This window comes from Aspergillus ambiguus (assembly GCF_047715705.1).
Source record: "Aspergillus ambiguus strain CBS 117.58 unplaced genomic scaffold BDV59scaffold_59, whole genome shotgun sequence".
NCBI classification, from domain to species: Eukaryota; Fungi; Ascomycota; class Eurotiomycetes; order Eurotiales; family Aspergillaceae; genus Aspergillus; species Aspergillus ambiguus.
The window spans coordinates 58,344-76,871 of record NW_027395572.1 but is presented as its reverse complement, the minus strand read 5'-3'; the positions used below and the strand labels follow the sequence as shown (position 1 = coordinate 76,871).

General features: G+C 47.1%; 5 protein-coding genes across 5 annotated transcripts; 2 read left to right on the top strand and 3 right to left on the bottom strand.

Annotated features, from left to right (window-relative positions):
• Window positions 1-1,098: 1,098 nt before the first annotated feature.
• On the bottom strand, window positions 1,099-3,136 carry BDV59DRAFT_188898 (HNH endonuclease signature motif containing protein). Its single transcript, XM_073691524.1, has one exon. The coding sequence runs from the start codon at window positions 3,042-3,044 to the stop codon at window positions 1,812-1,814; it is 1,233 nt and encodes a 410-aa protein (XP_073543038.1). The 5' UTR covers window positions 3,045-3,136; the 3' UTR covers window positions 1,099-1,811.
• A 3,724-nt stretch (window positions 3,137-6,860) lies between these two features.
• On the bottom strand, window positions 6,861-8,089 carry BDV59DRAFT_196614 (D-alanine--D-alanine ligase family protein; the record flags this gene model as incomplete). The annotated part of the gene is made up of 3 exons (XM_073692740.1): window positions 6,861-7,004; window positions 7,057-7,671; window positions 7,742-8,089. The coding sequence occupies 3 exons, from the start codon at window positions 8,087-8,089 to the stop codon at window positions 6,861-6,863; spliced, it is 1,107 nt and encodes a 368-aa protein (XP_073543037.1).
• Window positions 8,090-9,888: 1,799 nt separating this feature from the next.
• On the top strand, window positions 9,889-12,328 carry BDV59DRAFT_211240 (glutamate--cysteine ligase; the record flags this gene model as incomplete). Its single annotated transcript, XM_073695759.1, has 7 exons — window positions 9,889-9,918; window positions 10,091-10,156; window positions 10,218-10,330; window positions 10,386-10,513; window positions 10,573-10,688; window positions 10,800-11,159; window positions 11,225-12,328. The coding sequence occupies 7 exons, from the start codon at window positions 9,889-9,891 to the stop codon at window positions 12,143-12,145; spliced, it is 1,734 nt and encodes a 577-aa protein (XP_073543036.1). The 3' UTR covers window positions 12,146-12,328.
• Window positions 12,329-13,307: 979 nt separating this feature from the next.
• On the bottom strand, window positions 13,308-14,201 carry BDV59DRAFT_188889 (uncharacterized protein). The gene has a single exon (XM_073691523.1). The coding sequence runs from the start codon at window positions 13,985-13,987 to the stop codon at window positions 13,583-13,585; it is 405 nt and encodes a 134-aa protein (XP_073543035.1). The 5' UTR covers window positions 13,988-14,201; the 3' UTR covers window positions 13,308-13,582.
• A 2,990-nt stretch (window positions 14,202-17,191) lies between these two features.
• BDV59DRAFT_188885 (uncharacterized protein) lies at window positions 17,192-18,213 on the top strand. Its single transcript, XM_073691522.1, has 2 exons — window positions 17,192-17,316; window positions 17,394-18,213. The coding sequence occupies exons 1-2, from the start codon at window positions 17,257-17,259 to the stop codon at window positions 17,850-17,852; spliced, it is 519 nt and encodes a 172-aa protein (XP_073543034.1). The 5' UTR covers window positions 17,192-17,256; the 3' UTR covers window positions 17,853-18,213.
• Window positions 18,214-18,528: the final 315 nt, after the last annotated feature.

Genomic DNA, 18,528 nt, shown 5'->3' with positions numbered 1-18,528 from the left:
AATGCGATTTGGTACTCGAAATTAGGCTTGTCAAGATTTGTGCCACGGAAACTGGCTCCAGTGCCCTTCCAATCACAAGAAACACCATGTTCACTTTTAATTTACCCTCTCATAACCCGGCTCTCGGTAGGCGATTTCGCAACCTTTTCTTTTAAGCTTTCAATTGTACACCATGTTCCACTTGGGGGTGCGGGAGGTAGCAGTTTTCCACATCTTAACCGGTCATTTTGGTGGCAGTTGTTATACACACACACACACACACACACACAAAATTCATTAACGCCCGGCGGCTAAGCCGAAAGGGCAACTACCACTGATCTATCAATGCAGTTGTTATAGGGCGGGTGGGAACTTCCTTCCTCCCGCAAAACAGTTTATCTTTAAACCCTAGTACCAAGCTGCTAAACTTCAACCCATTTTAAATATATTTTTGAGATGTCATAACTTGGAAGATATGTAGTATCCGTATGTATATGTATGTTCCAATGCTTGAAAGGTGGATGAGAAATACATGCAACACCTAGTGAAGTGTCCTGCTCTAGTCGGCTGTCCACAATCCCGACGGCCTGTCGTCAATAACAACTGTCAAAAAGAGTGAAGTTGGACGGTTCTTGTATGATACTCGGGTTGTGGATGTTTGGACCACCAACCTAAAATCGTTCTTCTAACTTATCTGATATTCTCTAATCGTATTTACCGTCAAACTACCTTGCATAAACATACTGTCTTCAAATATTGGGCTTCTGCTAACTTCTTGCCGGTTTTGGAGGGGCATGACGGGAGATTATGGGTACCCAAGCTTGTCCAGGTTAGGTTAGGCGAGGTCCGCAATTAACGAACTCCCTCTTCACCGCCTGTTCAAACATTGCCAGTAAACCTTCACGTGCAAGAACAAGCTCAGCAAGATGCAATTCATGACCTTTTATAAGCTTATTTAATCGCACTTCTAATGAAGGAATAGGGCTCTGCGAACACGCTTTAAGCAGCTTTTTCACTGTAGATGCTTGCTTTTCTCGCTGCCTAGAGTTGTATGGTGTTAGGCGCTGGATTAGTTGATCGATTGCCTGGTGGTGTAGGGGTCTTTAGTTAAATATTCAGCTTGCTAAGCACCCTTTCTGGATTATTTAGAACTAAGCTAGCTGCTGTAAAGCTATTTCGAATAGTCTCTACTTTAAAAGCAGTATTAGGGGCTGCAGGAAATGCCTCTAAAAAGTTATACTTATTAATATGACTCGTGCCCGTAGGCTCTGGCCCTGGCTCCTCGCTGACTGTTTAAATGGTTGTCGAAACTTATCCCATCGCCGATCAAAATTTCTCTCGTGCCGTGGGTATCCGAGCCAAATGGCCAATTACCTCTTTCATAGGTTCTCAATTTCCGCCTCATTGTATCGGACTAAGTCAGCTTCGCTGGCAAGGGCCGATTGCAGGCTTGTTGTCCCCGGTCTTCAATAACGATGAGAGGTGGAAATACACGCATAGGTCGTGCATAAGGCTGTCAATGCGTTCCCTCATGATTGGAGAGCTCAAACTTGGTGGCCGATTAGGATCAGTCTATGAGACAGGAAAGGCTAGATCCAGGACAGCTTAAGATCCGTCATGGCTCGTAATGCGTGGCGGATGTTCAGGCAGATACATAACGCAAAGTCGAACAGAACAATATCTGCAACATCACCCCTTTCATACACGTGCCCAGGTATTAAAGGTCATTATTTCCCATTAATGATAGTTAATCACAGTGCCTCCGAAGCGTAAGAAAGGTGCCGCCTCATAAGATCGTACCTAATACATCTACGCAAAAGTGCGACCGGTGTTTATAAACTTGCGGGACTCGTCGACCTCGGAGGCGTCTGGAGACGATAAATTATTTCTGATGATCGCCGTCGCTTCTGGCATAGACCTGGAGTCTGGTTGCACAGAATATCACTGGTAACTGCGACGTTCTTGTTGAGTTTCTCAAAAGAGGGATCGTAGTCAGTTTCAGTCAACCGTTTGCGTTTTCGGCTTCTACCGCGCTCATCTTCCTCATCATTCTGATCCTGTCCGTCTTCTCCTTCTGCTAATGGATATCTGCCATCGACTTCATTTCCTGGGGCAGACCTTTGCCTCTTTCTGGGACTCTGACTCCTGCTGTTGGCCCTCGAGAATTTCCTCTGATATTCATCCGCAGTCATATTTCGAATTTGGACCTCGGTCGAGCACTCATCCACGATCAACAATTTCCTTGGCACTCTCTGGCCAAGAAATGGGCTATTGGAAAGTATGGCAAGGGCAAATCGACACAGGAAGAAATGTCTCGATACACCAGCTAGGGGCTGCAATTCAAGGTTATGATACTCTAGTATGTCGGCGACCGACGAGTTCCACAACACGTGGACAACCCACTTTCCTGCTTTGGGCACAATCACGAATTTATTGTCATCCCACATCTTATGCAGGTCACGACGCAGCAAGATGGTGTTGTCAGCGCAGCGGGTGTCGAGGCCTTGGCCAGGATTGGCCGTATGCAAGAACATGCTGTTACGCTGCCACCAGTCATTCTGGGAGGCGGGTATGATGTGTGCCGTCTCGTTTGGCAAAGCGGAGGCGGTAATTCGGCAGGTTATATCGCGGCGAATAACATCGTCGGCGGGACTGGACAGGATAGGTGCGGACGTGTATGAAGATGGAATATTGGTCGGACAAAGAAAGTGATCGAAAGTGGGGACGACGGGATATTGTTCCTCGTCTTCTATGCAAAAATAGTATCGCCCAGGTGGAAGCACATCATCTGGTCCCACAGACAACCTGGGTCCGTTCCTGCTCACGGACAGGAAGCCATCCCAGCGGCAGTTGGCGAAAATTGCGCACGCTGTGTGAGCAGTTGCATGATGAATGCCTCCAGAGTCGAAGCCTGGTAGCGTCAGGAGTATGTTGTGGTTATCAGCATAGCCAGGGTGGAGGAAGAAGACAAGCTGCGTAGTCTGCGCGTTTTTGCCGAACGGACGGCGAGGAGCCTTCAAGGATAGTGCTGGACTGGTGAATGTGGTGTTTATTGGTGTACTCATTGGTGTGGTCGCAAGCAATGGTGTTTATCGTGAGGATGACAGGTGCGTCCTTATCTACAGTCTGTGAACAGGATGTTGGCTAGATGTTGTGGACTGGATCCTCCTGTTTGGGAGAAGCGCGTCACCTGGTCGACCTCCGGATTGTCACGTGGTTACCAGTAACTAAGTGTTGCGCACCAGGCAGGGGCTTGGCCGTCTCTTAGGTAAGCAGCCCCGCAACTCCTCGATGCATGACACATGCGATAATCTTCAATCGAACGATGATATTGGAGCTCTTCGATTACTTATACAACTACCCCTTGCGAATCAATCCAGTGCAGCAGGTGAGGTATATTTATGTTTATTGGGATATTTTCATGATGAGGAAGAATATCTGTATCTGCTTCCTATGTCGAGATATCGCGTTGCAATTTCCATTCCTTCAACCGCCGAAGTTCACGATGTGTCCGCTTTTGATTTTGGAAAATTAATACGGCATTTAGCGTTTTCCTATAGCCAAGAGACAGCATATTGAACCTTTCCTGCGATCTTCCTTCGAACTGAGGCTTCTGATGTTGATGATAGGGCGTAGTCGTCTTGCAATTGGCTGGTGTTTTCAGACGATACGCGATCAGTACACTGTACAAGCTTTAATTAAGCCCTGGGATAAGGCCATATAATTTTGCGCCTTTCTAATAGAACGACAAAACCCTCGTATAGTAGGTTGAGGTGACAAACTAGATGGCGATGACGGAGTACTGAAGATCCTGAGCTCCAGTGTGGGATTCTTAGCCTTCCGTGGAGGCCCTATAATCTCCTCAGAATTGAATGGATAGATGTCGCCCTTTTCTAAAGGCAGCCCAAAAATTAAAGCTATTTGAAGGTCTTCCTCGCGTATATCTGGAATCTTCAACAGGGCGGCTTTATCATCGGTTCCCATGCCTAGTCCCGCTAGACGGTTGTTACGATCTCAAGTAGTATTTTTATATACCTGGAGTGACTGGCTATTAAGCTGTTCAGTAATATCAGTTGTATGAGGAAGGAACCGTACGACTTACAAGATTCATGGCGTTCAATCTGCGAGTTATTGATGAATTTGTGTGTTCCTGGCGTATCCATGAAGTAGGTCTAGTAGCCGCAGGTCAGATGAGACGTCGGTGGTAGATTGGAGGAGGTCACTTTTTTGAATCGAGAAGCCGACAGGAGCGGGGTGGAGCGCTGAGTTTTTCTAACCTAGGGCAGTTCAGTGTTTCGTGCCGCAAACGCTCATTGAGGCTCTAATTCTATTTACGACGCGGGATTGAAGTGAGCCCTGCAATCGGGAAGCTTCCGAAAATCATAATAGTGGACACCGACAGTAGTAGAATTTAGAAGGGCGGCGCCCGTTAGAGGGGTATTCACATCCAGCGCCCGCGACGTGGTCTCCAATATGCAGCCTTATAGGTGTCCAGTCCTTGAAGAGACGGGTAAGCCAGCGTGATACACGATCAGGGGTTTGAGGCTAGTATTACCTCAGATAGCACGTTGACTGAACCGTACAACTGGTGAGAAGGCCCCATGAGGTGCTCTGATTCGGTGCCATTTCGGAAAAAAATAGATACTTTCATTGTATATCTCAGTCCGACCGCGGACAGGTTCTGACGCGGAGGGCGAATATCCCGTTACGCCTGTCTTATCTGCTGTCGGTTGTTCGAAAAATCGTGAGCCTAGAATCTGCGGTTAGTGAGGGATCTATTATCCGAACATGAACCCAGCTTACATTTTCGATAACAGCGTCGTGACGTCGTTGTGTGGTTTCAGGGGCTCTCAGGCGGAAAGCTCCGAATTGATAAAGAGCAGCTTTCAGTTCGGGGACTATTCCTCCCGAGCTAAGTATCTGAAAGTCGATTAAGGGTAGCTTCGCAGGCATTAGGTAGCATGTATAGAAGGGAGTGTGGGAATGGAGCAAATCCCCGATCGCCTTAGAGCTCACATGATTTCTGTTGTGAATCGAGGCTCGGTCAGGTAGACAATAGAGCTCCGTATACGGAATTGATTCCGGATACAATCAGATTGATTTCCAATCAATGTGATATCCATCTTGTATATAAACCCTCATGTTTTCAGATGTGAATAGAACAATCAATCTTCCTCTGAATCACAACAAGGATGAACTCTGTCGGGAGGAACAGATTTGCTCGCGATACAGCGAAGAGAAATCGTGACGTGGTGTGATACGAATATGTGGTGTGTGGTGGTGTTTGGAATAGTTCAAATAGAGGAAGGAGGAACGCCTGAGTGCTCACAGATGATGCATCTATTTTTGTTTGGGCCGACGGCGACGGTACGGGCCCTGGAGTCTGTCCATCATTTTTCCCGTATGAGCCTCACGATAGCTGCGTTTGGCCTGCGCCAAATTCTTACACCACTCCACGGTTTCCCAATTTAGCAGACAAGACAGGAGTTGCAGGACAGGAATAACACCATTTGGTCTACTGTACATAATGGTTCAAAACGGTTCAGTCTAATGGATATCGCCATGGACTGTCCTGTGACGACTGTCCTACAATGACTGTCTTGTTTTGGATCCCTTATAGTGGCGCCCGACATCGCCTTCCATGTCCGAGACTTCGAGATGCTCTTTCATATCCTAACCATATGATATGGGGAAAATAACACGTTTTGTACCTACTAGTAATGGTACCGGGTTCTTTTTATGGATTAAAAGACAGATACAAGAGCCTACTGTACAACAGTGCAGATATAGGGGGAAAAAAACACACTCGATAGGCTAACACTTTATGCAGGGGTATATTTCAGGACAGAGTATCAGGAAGAATTATAGGAGCGATCGACGCTGCTGTTTTCAAAACCGCCACTAGAGACTTGCAACTAATAAATCTCGGACATATGCAAGAGCAAGCAGGAAAGATCGTCTGGATCCCCGAACCGTTGTAGTCTAACTGGCGGCTTTCACAAGTTCTTCGGCAGCTTTCACAAGTTGTTCGGCAGCGTCTGTGGAACTAGTGACGTCGACCACTGCCTGTCAACCGGACAGAGTGACACTCATCACGCCGAGCAGGAGTGCTGGAGAAATCCAACAATGTTAATTCTGTCTGCTTCTAGATTTTGAAGAAGAAAGGAAAGAGAAAGCAAGCAAACATAACAAATGGAGAAAGAAGAAACAGGTTGGAAAAAGAAACATGTAGCTTACCGCTCAGAAGAACCATTTTATCGGATTGTATGACTTTCAACAGCTGACCTGAGGGAAGGGGGTGGGAGCGGAAGGTAATACTATATATTAAATAAGCCGGTCTATCGATCCGAATCGCCCTTAGAAATTAACTACTATATAATCTTCTTCTATTGATTAAGTACAGTATTTAGAAGTATTTTCTTCTAGAAATTATTTTAGTTGATTCCTCCTATACTAAGCTATTGTACGCGTGTTTTAGCGGCACAAAACAGCCTATATCTAAAGGCTGTAGCTTGTGGGAAGAATAAGCAGATATATATATGGAAATAATATTATTCTTACTGTATAATTGGTCGAATTAAGGCGTAAGATAGCTACCATAGCTATTAAGAATAAGAAAACAGTATTTTCCCGGAATCAATTCCTGACCCCACGGAATTACCAGCTATGATTGGAAATCAATCTGGAGGCAGCTTGCTGTATATAAATCGTGAAGTTTCCTGTCTCAAGAAAATAAGCAATCTTCCTCTGAATTACAACAGTTCCGTCTGCTCGCAGGAGCTACGGGTCCTTCCCGAACGCTGCGCCTCTGAGAGATTACGCGGCCGAATATAGACGGGGTTCAATTGGGCAAGTTTATACATCTTCGTTTCCTTTTGCCATCAATTCGACAGCCTGACTGGTGTATATCTCTCCATGGCACTGTGCACAATCATCTCCATCAGATCTTCATACGCTACCCCTTTATGCTGCGCAATCATTGGCAGCTCGCTCGTCTCGGGATGAAGACCGGCCAGGGGATTGATCTGGGCGTCAGTCAATATCATCTGAAAGATGTCCGAAGGGGATGAATCTCACCTCAAGCACATATGCATCATTCCCATCCAGTCGAACATCGACCCTCCCACAGTCCCGACACCCCAGCACCCTCCACGCTTCCAAGCCAACCTCGCACGCCCGCTGGACTGCTGGCTGGCTCTCATTCGCAGCCACCTGCTCAACCCTCTGTTTATCACCTAGCGCCACGTCAACCTTGCAGTTCCGTGTCATGAATGGCATGAGGACATCCATGTCTCCAGTCATGCCGTCCACCTTCGCGACATGCTGATCATCTCGCCAAACAAATTCGTCCGCACCAAGCACCCACGATCTCTCTCCCGTCCCCATAACTGCGATGGTGAACTCCCGCCCCGACAGGAATTTCTCAACAAGGATATCCTGCGATGTGGGCGCCGAGGCATAGATCTTGGCGATAACATCTCTCAGTTCAGAGGCATTATGCACTTTATTCATCCCAGTGATTCCACTTGACGACCCCTCCGCCAGGGGTTTCACAAACAGCGGATAATCTAGTGTTCTCTCATGGTGAGACCCCTCTAGCAAGTCTCGCTCCGACGAAAGCATGGATTTTCCTTGGTGAGAATGAATGACGGCGAAGGGGGCCGTCGGGACACCATAGTGCTCGAGGATCATCTGCTCAATCATTAAAAACCCTGTCTGCTGCCACCATCCATCCTGCGGGTACATATAGGGAAAGTAATACCTTGGTTCTCGCTTTATCCAGGCAAAGCGCCATAGTCGCCGCATCCGAAAACGTAAACGGGATTTGGTAAGCTTCCAAAAGCGCCGGGACCTGTGCCTCGCGTGCCATGCCGTGTAAGCCTTCCGTGATGTTGAAGACTATGTCCTGGTGCTCTCCATCGCTGGCGAGCCAGCGCACGAACGAGCGCAGGTCCGGGATGAGCAGGACGTGGTGTCCATGCTGGCGGAGCGAGGATGCGATCCTGTCAGCCGCACGACCCACGCAAAGACGGAGACAGTCTGCGTCTGTGTAGCCTATTGCTTTGTAGGCTGAACGAAGCTCGTAGACAAGGGCGATGCGTAGGGGCATTTTGTTCGCGGATGTATCTAGCGAATAAGCAGCTTTGATAATTTGCAAGACGTGGGAGTTATGCATGCAGTCTCTTGTGGATATGTAATAAATTCCGTGATTCGTACTCCTGGAAATTCTTCCGCATCCGTGGCCTCACACTGCGGGAATTCTTTTGGCGGTCTTCCTTCCACTTGGGATATTAACTCGAACCAATTATTAAAGTGTTCACACACTAATTTAATTTAGAGGCAAGGCGTTTCCAGAAGTCTGACGTACCAGGTGATAGAATAAAACCTGATCCGTCTCAGTGATATTCCTAAGCAAATATCTGCATCATACATTCTGGAATACTCACTGGCTTGATTTGCGACGATCTCTTTTCTGGCGGGCTGACTTTCTGCTTAACCTTGATCGACTTTTGGCGGCGTACATCAGATCATTTCGATAACCTGCCTGTTTACAAAACTCTTCCGTAAAATCTTTGCAGGCCCTACAGACATGCCTTCTGTCAGGACGGATCAGTACTGTAGAATTAAATTGGCTGACAGCCAAACATGGACTGCAGGATGCTGTCCCTCTGAACCATGCCACAAACTTTCATTAATAGACAATCTGTCTATGGTCTTGCGGCATTTCCTCGGTAATTGGTTGCAGGCCTAACACCACTCTAACGAATGAACGGATCACACCCTCGTTCCACATTCAGTCCTTCCCGGTCGTTCCGGAATGGGGATTTGAGCCCGTAAGTCCATTATGGCGGGAAATTTTAAACTTCTCTAATTATCTGAGTGGGAGAACTCAAACCCCAATCCAACGCTGCTACTCATGTCTGCCTGGCGCAATTTGAACCGTACAGAGGGGCCATCCATTATCATATACAGCAGGAAGTTCGACTCGATGCGGATACTGGACCCTAGTCTAGTCGTCAGAATTGAATGCGATCCTCTGGGGCCCGTTTTCACTAATTCTTGAAAGTTACAGCAAACATAAACCGTTAGTTGGCCAGTAAATAGCCAGCTAATCTGGTTATTATTGACGTAATTTCGAATTAAACTGTGCCCTTCACCCAGCCCTGGAGCTGAGAAGTACTCGAGCGGCTTTGACGTAAGGGAAGAACACGAGACAAGAAAGCTGACCACCTCCGCCTCTGATAATCATCAAAACCCTGTGGCATATTATGGATGAGTCCTCACGTGGTGTTTCGTTCCCTGCAGTCGGATCTATTTGGAGGTCCGTAGCGCTCGGATGGGCCGGAAACAACCCGTGGCTCATTTGGTAGAGGATTTGAGTATCGATGTCACTGTGCAACTCCACTGGGCCAGGACTCAGACGTAGTTGTGACGCATCGGCCTGGATCGATGACACGTATTTAGCGGTTCCTAAAGGATCTCCTAGGTCACCAATTATGTTGGTCATAGTAGGAGCTAACATTTTTATTCCCGACTATATTGTTCGTGTTATGACACACTGTCTATTTTAGCACAAGTAGCCTATGGTCGTTGGAAATGGGTGGAATGAAAGTATCACATTTAATATGGTGTTTTGAGATGGCTGGCTCGCCTGGGAAGTACGTTAATCATTGCGAATGCGGAAACCCCACCACTGGGAGACATGCGAATGTGTTCGGGCCCACTCTTGGCTGTTTCGGGTCGGCACGGGCCGTAGTCCATTTATAGGACGATCTTGTTCACTCGACATTTGCTCTCTTTTTACTTACCCACCAAGCTACACTTACGCTATATTAACCTTTTCTCATCTCCTGCTCCAATTCACTCGCCCTGTATAGTTTTGCGGGATGGGCCCCAGGTAGGGACTGCATGCTTCCAATACAGCATCGGTTTCTGATGGTTATTTTCGCACAGGGTAAACGGAAGCCCCTTGCCTTGGCATGAAACTCAATGCGTCGCCGAGCGAGTAAGGCAATGTGCTTCAGAGGTTTGTCGCTTATCTCTTAACTACTATCTTCTCAACCACAAATTAGAAACTTGCAGCTTACCAATGATATCGTGGGGCGATTAGCGGCTGTTGAACCTGTGGAGAAGGGAGAAAAAGAGGCAGGACTTTGACGCTTTGTGGGGCGATGAGGTAAGACCAAAATTGTCTCACCTGATTATATCTTTACTATAATCTGATTCGCTGTGATAAGGTCGAATATACGTTGATATCATTGGATCCCGATACTGGTCGGGCGACTGTCCTACTGGACCAACCGAGAATATTGGGGGAGTGGGAAAGTCAAATTGGTTATGAGAATAAGATGTAGGTGTTTACTTGTCACTATGCCATTATCTAGTAGTTAAAGAGATTGAAATAGGCAGTCTCCTGGTAATCTGCCTATCCTGCACCCAGAGTGGGCAAGTTATATGATTGAAAGCACGCCGGCGAAACCATATAGTGAGAGACCCGCAGATTTGCTCGCTGTGGAGAAAGACATGAAGAGACGTGTGTACCGAATTCCGATTGAAAAGCAAGTAAATGAAAAGCGTAATGGCAGCTGATAGTTTCTAGACGCGAATTGATCAAACAACATCTACATCCAAATGAGCATGTGATGACTATTAGTATCTTTTCACATCTTGGCATCACTGCACCCTTCACGTCTCCCTCTTTTCAGCCTGTGATATCGGAAATATATTCACAGATGTTGCCACGGGAAATCTGTTCATCTCTTACCCGGTACAGGCTAATAGAGAAGAATATCTATGCTCGTCGTTAAAATCGAATTGAGGCCCGTATTCCCGTTTTCCGTGATGTGAAAACACCGTGGCCATTTCAGGACCCGGCCTGCCCTCAAAGTACGGGACCCAATGAGTTTGGAAATCCTTCGTCCAACACAAGGGAGAATTGCATCTATCTCGATGGTGTTGGCTTTGGGGCTGGGAGCTGTTGCTTACAGACAACCTTTCAGGCGGGGAGCGAGCATGAAGCACGACGATTATATGATCAACTGATTCCATTTGGCCCTATAATGCTGGCTTTAACCGCCGCCACGCCTATCTATAAAGGCTATTTGGCCGACACTGATGTGCGATGGAACTGCATCTCTTCGTGCCTCGATGATCGTATGCCAAATGACCCTCCTGAACTGGTGAGAAACAATACGCTTAGAGTAATCTGAAAAATCACCCCACTAACTTGAATTGGCTATCTCAGCGGGCTCGTTTTTCTTCCAACGTCACTTATGTCTCCAAAGATGAGCAGTATACTAATTGCTATATGGATTCGCAGTTACCAATCAGTCCAGGGAGTAAGCAACACCTTCTCGAGGGTGGAATGGACGATGTTCTCGCTAGCCATTTCTCCCACATTCTCTCTCGGGATCCAATTTATTTGACTCGGAAGGATATCGAAAATTTGGATTCTGAGGGAACCAACGTCTTCGAGTCCTTCCAAGGTGGTGTTTGGCAGCATGTCCGTCTCAAACCTCCACCTTCTCCCAGTGATGATATAGGCTGGCGCGTTGAATTCCGGCCTATGGAAGTACAACTCCGGGACGACGAGAACGCAGCATTCGCCGTTTTTATGTTTCTCCTTTCAAGGGCCATCACTATTTTTCATCTTGATTTTCGGATTCCTGTTACCAAAGTGACAGAATCTATGGAGCTCGCCCATAACCGGAATGCCGTGATAGGGGAGCGCTTTTGGTTCCGCAATCTTAACTGGTCCCCACGTGCGCTCACCTCTGCAAAAGAGACCCGGGCGGGACAGCCCCACCAGAACCTTCCAAAAGAGCCTCCAGGGGTCGAACATACTCCTACGGTGGTGAGCATGACGGTGGATGAAATTGTGAACGGCACAACGCTTGAATCTCCAGCTGAATTATCCCATTTTCCAGGCCTAATTTCTATTATTGAAGCCTATTTGGATTACTCCGGCGTTTCACTCGAGGAAAGGAGACAACTGCAGCATTATTTGGACTTCGTTAGCAAGAGAGCCAATGGAAAAGTACCAACAACAGCAAGTTGGATAAGATCATTTGTGACGGTGCATGAGGACTATCGAGGAAATAGCGCTGTGAGCCAGCGAGTTTGTTACGATCTGATGCAAAACATCGCAGCCTTAAATGATCCCTAAAAAGGAAAAGGAGCGGATGGATTACGTGTATCCGACTGGTGACACGTCGCGCGCCGCGCGTAGTCGGTTCGCCGTTTCCTTAGACCTTGGCAGCACCCTCGAACCAACCCTGGCCTACCCTTATGCGGGTGGCACTCAGCGGCCCTTATTTTCATAAAATTTCCATATTCCTTCCTAGTTTAGCCGAAAACATTTGATGATTCATCGCATTTAAAGTACAAATAACATAATTTTCTACTGTTTTGTGCTGTTTGACCACCCCGGGTCTCCCTCACGAGGGTCGTCCCTAGACTAGACCAGACCCGCGGATCCTAGAGCTAGACCCTCAAGCCTCACGACGAGGGTTTGAGCGTCCTGGGCCCACGGGTGAGGGAGAGCTCTACATATACTCAACACCATTATACCCAGGAGGAAACCTTCGCGTACCTAGGCTGAGTATATAGTTAAGAACAAATTCCTCTTCTAGTAGAGTAAGTTTTCGAGAACTGGACATAATATCCGCTTGAGGGATCCGACCATGGATGCGGTCATAGAATATTGGTGTTACGGTATCTAGTATACAGGGTAGAAGGCCTGTTGGTCAGGTAAAAAAAAGGGTACCAAGTTCAAGTTGTGATATAAGTTGATGATGTACTTTGCTGTCAAACTCATCGTGATTAGTGCTAGGATAGAATAGGCACTTTCAGGGGCAACTCCATGACAGATTCTCCTACAGATAACAGACCACAACTCAGCCATGGACAATTTATCATAGAGACCTGCAAAAGCAGGACTGCCAAGAATAGGCCCATTGCTCCCGAGAACTAGCACCGTGGTTTTCAAGCGTCTAAGGGCCTTCCCCGAATTGTTGTGATTCAGAGGAAGATTGATTGTTCTATTCACATCTGAAAACATGAGGGTTTATATACAAGATGAATATCAGATAGGGGTGGAAATCGAATATCGAATAGTCGAATATTCGAAAATAATTACAATTTCGAATTCGAATAATCTGCGAATTCCAGCTGACTAATATATTTTCGAATAAAAATGTGTCCATGACTCCATTCGAAAATTATTCGATAAATTCGAAAGTCTAGCACGTGCCCGCCATCAAACCCTCACTTTTATATATATTTCGCAAGAACACCAATCGTCGCATAGTCTCCCATGCAAGGAGTGTCTTCGCAAACCTAACGAATCCCTACCGCTATTAAAAAGCCTCTCTACCGCTCCCTCTGATGCTGAGATTGCTAAGTAATCTCTGGCGGCAGCGGCAACGCGGGGATACTTGTGATAATGATTCCTCCACCAAGAAAATAACCATTCCTTGTCTTATATCACGGGATCCTGAGCTATCACCACTCCATCGTCAAAATACCTGTCAATATCAGATAGCTGCTGTTTCGGTGGCTGCAGTTTTTGAAGAATGCGGGCCTCTATCGTTCTTCGTGCAGGCTAACCGGGGCCACTTGAGACCGTGGAGTCCACCTGCAGCGACGGATACTGCCCATGAGGGAATTCTTTTATATGTTTGATCACCTTGTGGGCACTGACTTTCCCAAGCTCCTTTTCTAACAGTATTTTCTTGAATCGTGGATCGAGAACTTGGGCCACGTAGTAGGCATCTTGTCCGTCCATGAGGTCATAGTATTTCTTGAATTTGTTCAGGCCGCGGGACACTGCAGAAGCAATATCTGGGCGAAGGCCGGAAAATTCCCCTTCTCTTGCGCTGGCATCACTCAGGATGTCGTGAAGTTCGTAGTAAATCGGTATGGCGAGGCTGATCTGGGGCTGCGGTGGGAAACGGTGAGCGTGAACTCCTCGACTTTGGCAAGAATGGTCTCGATTTGATGGAGACATTCCCAGTCCTCCTTCGTGAATGGTGGCAGGTAAGTCTGACTATCAATCCATTTTTTGATCTGCTGCTTGGCATGTAAGGCGTCTCTAATCATTCGAAATGTCGAGTTCCACCGGGTATCAACATCGTACTCGATAAACTTGTCATTTAGCCGATTCGTCTGGCAAATCAACTTCCACTGCTCTTTTCTCTGCGGCGTTCTTGCGATCCACAGACTCATGATTCGAAGGCGGGACAGGGCAGAATGCATCCCAATGTCTTTGTTCTCTTGCATAAGATCACATGCAGTCAGAGCCGTTTTGTGATCACCGGACTTCAAAGCGGAGAGTATGTCACTAACTATCAGGTTGAGGATGTGCGCAAGGCAGCGGATGTAGTTGTCAGCCCCCTGGGAACGCAAGGCGTCGGTCTCCCCAGCGCCGGGAAATTTCTCTTTCAAGCTGAAATATAGTTCGGACACCATGGATTCGTTATTGGTCGCATTGTCGGCTGTGATGGCGAGGATTTTGTGTCCAATTCCAAGCTCCTCAAGCCTTGAGTCAAGCAGGTCCGCCATATTTTCTCCCGTATGTGCCCCGTGCATTTCGGCAAACTCAAGTACCCTTTCATGATAGCGGAAGTCACTATCCAACCAGTGACCAATCACCCCTAATATCGGCTTTGAATTCTTACTTGTCCATACATCCAGTGACAGCGCAAGGGTCTGACAAGTAGAGCCCAACAAGTTAAGAAGCTGTCCTCTAAAAGAAATGGATTCGGCATCAATTCAACTCGCGACCGCTTTGCGGCATGTGAACGGCAGCGTGATGCCGGGAATGTCTTTGAAGATTTGCTGAAATGCTGGGGACTCGATTGCGGTAAAAGGCATGTTGTCCAAGACCGTCCATCGTAACAAATTTTGTTCCAGTCTTTGAGACGTTTCCGTCTCCTCCCGTTTCCTGAACAGGCTACTTATGGATTGTTGCGTCACTCTGCCACCATTCCCGGAATTGTCAGTCTCATTGAGCAAAACCCCATGCTTTGGAAGATGAATCTTCATGTTGGACGTCGATTTTGCCCTCGCAGAGTCCGAGGTTTGCCAGTTACATCTTTTGCATTGGATCTTTCGATCCTCAGCCGGTCTCTTGGCCCCTTTCCGTGACCAGAAATTCCCTGGAAGTGGAGATACGATGAACTGGGACCATAACGCGTCATTTTGTGACCTGCCGCGAGGTAAAGATGGAGTGGATCGCTGAGAGATTTCGGATGATCCCCATTCAGAAAACTCGTTCTGCGGAAGTGATTCTACAGGAGAGCTTCGGTTCTCATCGAACTGGCTCACTGAGTCATCAGGTGATATAGGTTCCGGGCTTTCTTTGGGCTTGTTTAAAGGAGGTCTTTGAAAATCCGGTCTTCCGGTGGCACTTCATCGTCGCTTCCATCATTTAAGAGATGGTAATCTATCCTCTGAGACCGTTGAGAACGTCTCGGAATGTAAGGAGAAGCATCCTCCATTGTAGTTGAGAAAAAGGGCACTGCTGTCGCTCGTTGTGATAAAAAATAGAAGCTTGAATATCCCACATCGTCAGAAAATCCGTCAGGAGACGAAGTAAACAAAGCTTACGCCACGAAACCAGGATCAGACGTTTAGGATTCATTGGGTGTCAACCAATGAGTTCACGCGGCCGAGATTCCAACAAAAAACGAATACGAATAATGGACCCCATAAGGATTTTCGAATTCGAATAAGTCTTTACCAAAATCTTTTCGAATTCGAATGACGGAAATCTCTATTCGATTCCACCCCTATAATGGAGCCATGGTCCATCCAGGACCCTGCCTCCATGATATCAGAGCTAGCTATTCCAACACCGAGTAGTACATGTAGTGTAGTACTTTCTGGTGTCTTCCTGATAGTGCAATCCTTGCTCTCGGCTATTTCAGAATGGAGACACTAAAAGTTTAGTCTAGATAGTGAATTTGTGCGCAACAGACCCAATCTGGATCCGGTTTATTTATTTGCGTGAAAGCACTGAGAACCTTGACTCGTGGGTGGGGCATGTTGAAGATTAGTTGGGCGCAATATCGACCGCCGCCAATCGGAGCAAGATCTATCTTCGGTCCTCGCATGGAGCTCAGGGGCTGGCTGGCCGTACCGAAGGAGAGTAATCCGATCTCCGATTGCTTGGGTCGCACTAACTAACGCGTTTACCCGCGGCACCGTCATTTCTCTCGTCTTAGCTAAGCCAAAGTTCCTCTCCTCCCATTTTCGGTGTGCCTTGGTATACAGTCCACGCAGCGTTAATGTACTAAAAAGACACTGCACATTAATATTTCAAATCACCACACAGATATACTAAAACCGATGTTGGGTCCGTATCGGTATTCCCAAAGGTCACAATTAAGGAGTAGTTAGGATGCAGAGACACACACAAAACCGCTGACTTCCCTGAGCTGCGATACGTTGAACCTTAAGGTGCTTAAGGTGGACGTTGTGAGTTCGCTGCCTGCTCGCAGGCTCAACGGATACCTTGGGCGGATACATCTCATGGCACATCGATGGAGTTCGTTTTCCTCCTCTTTCATTTTCTCGGGGCTGTTGGGGCGTGCCATATATAGACTGCGGCATCTAGCGACACTTAAGTAGCCTGTCAAGTGTCATATATTGGATAACAAAGAATCACGGGTTTGTGAACTGTAGCCTTCTTCCAGTTTAAATGACAGGGTTAGGCAATTTCTGTCAAGCGTGTTGATAACATTCTGGAGACACATAGATCCCATGTGCGAACTTCAATTTGTCAACGTAAGTCAGTTGAAGCAGGGGAAGTCACGGAAAGCTTGGGCTTGTGTCCAATCACGTCTTTCTCCAAAGGCTGAAACGAATACCTCCATTTAGGAGAGTCCAAGCTCTTTTGCTCAACTTTGCTGAGGATGGTAGATTTTTTTTCTTGTTCATTTATTGGCACTGGAACATACTTCCGGCGAACTGCTAGAAGTTGCCGTTGACTGCAAGGCTGGTAATGCGACTTGATCATGTGCAACTGTTTCCCAGCCGACGAATGGGAGTCCTGTGCATGGGGTTGATTCGGCAACACGAACATATGAACATAGCACACGTGACTATGTTCAGTCGGCGGAGCTATGTTTTCCCGAAAAATAACCAGCGCGCTCTTGGCATACTAAAACCGACCGGACGGTGCCCTTCCGATGGGAATTAGACTTCGTATTTCGCATCATATTCCTCTAGACAATCTTGGTCTCACATGTTGGACACCGCCTCCCGATAGCGGCAATGGCTTCGTTTCCATCTTCTCCACCGAACCAGAACCCATCAGAATTTAGAGTTAACCAGGTTAGATTACCTTTATACACAGTGTCTCTGATCAATCAAGTATACCCATTTTGGATAACATTCATGCTGTTCTTTAGCTTTCACAAAGACTCCAACTTTGCTTGGGACTTGCCAGGATTAAACTGGAAAAGGGTCATCTGGCAATTCCCTACCCAACGGGTAGAGAAAGCAATTCTCTACGTCAGGGGGATTTTGCACCATTTTCGCCTGACTCCCTTCACCCTGAATGTGAAACTCCTTGTCCTTCAACATCACGCGGCTGTCGGAAGCAATTCTGGTACGAGCCAACACAGTGTCGCCATCTTGACGTATCTGGCATCCTACGTGGTAGACCAGGGCTTGGGGAGCCCGTAGGTCTGCAACGAACGCCTTCTTTGCCAGAGAAAAAGAATAATGAAGATGAACCGAAATCTTTCAGTGACCACGGGTTGAAAAATGGCAACGACTGGAACCGGTGTCCTTCGCCGCCGAACGAACAGATATCGCACATAGAGAACGGACAAAGATCCAAATTAACGAGCACATTTGTGGACTGACTACGCAAAGCCCAGGCCCTAGGGTCGTCTCCGCTCACGCCTGGCCGCTGCGATTCATTCGAAATTGCTGATTTTTTGAACATCACCCCCAGCCCAATTCGAAATACATAAATGGCATTTGGTCTGAATCAGCTCAATTGGAACAAGACATTATGACATGAGAAACCAGAAACTATCCTCAACTGGCTTTACTCCATCGAAAGACAGGTTTTCAGGGCGAGACTCTAGTTACGAGGGGGTTTAGATGGGACTCGGCCGGGAGGGTCCAGTAGCAGATCAGCTTCCTTGTTCATACCGTGCGTGTAGATTAGACTCATCTTAAGCTGGCAGGGACTCAGTCTAGTGCAACATAGAGTCAGCGCCAAGAAGTCCAATATAAGCTTGGTATGCCACACTATTGTGATGCGAGCAAAACAATCTTTCTAATTTCTACTTTTTGCTGTTCAATACTTCTTATTGTGTCTACGATGGAGCTTACTGCCTAAGACCTAGTCTACTCGCCCATCCCCACCCAAAATCAGACTTTTCAGGACAAGATCGGATCCAACGCATAAACTAGAATTCAACACTAGTACACTAAAGTAACTTGAGAACGGGGTCCGCGCCTTGCCGATTGAAGTAAAATGGGCTAACTTCTGTTCTTGCATAGGCGAGCCCGAGACAGCCAATTAGCAGG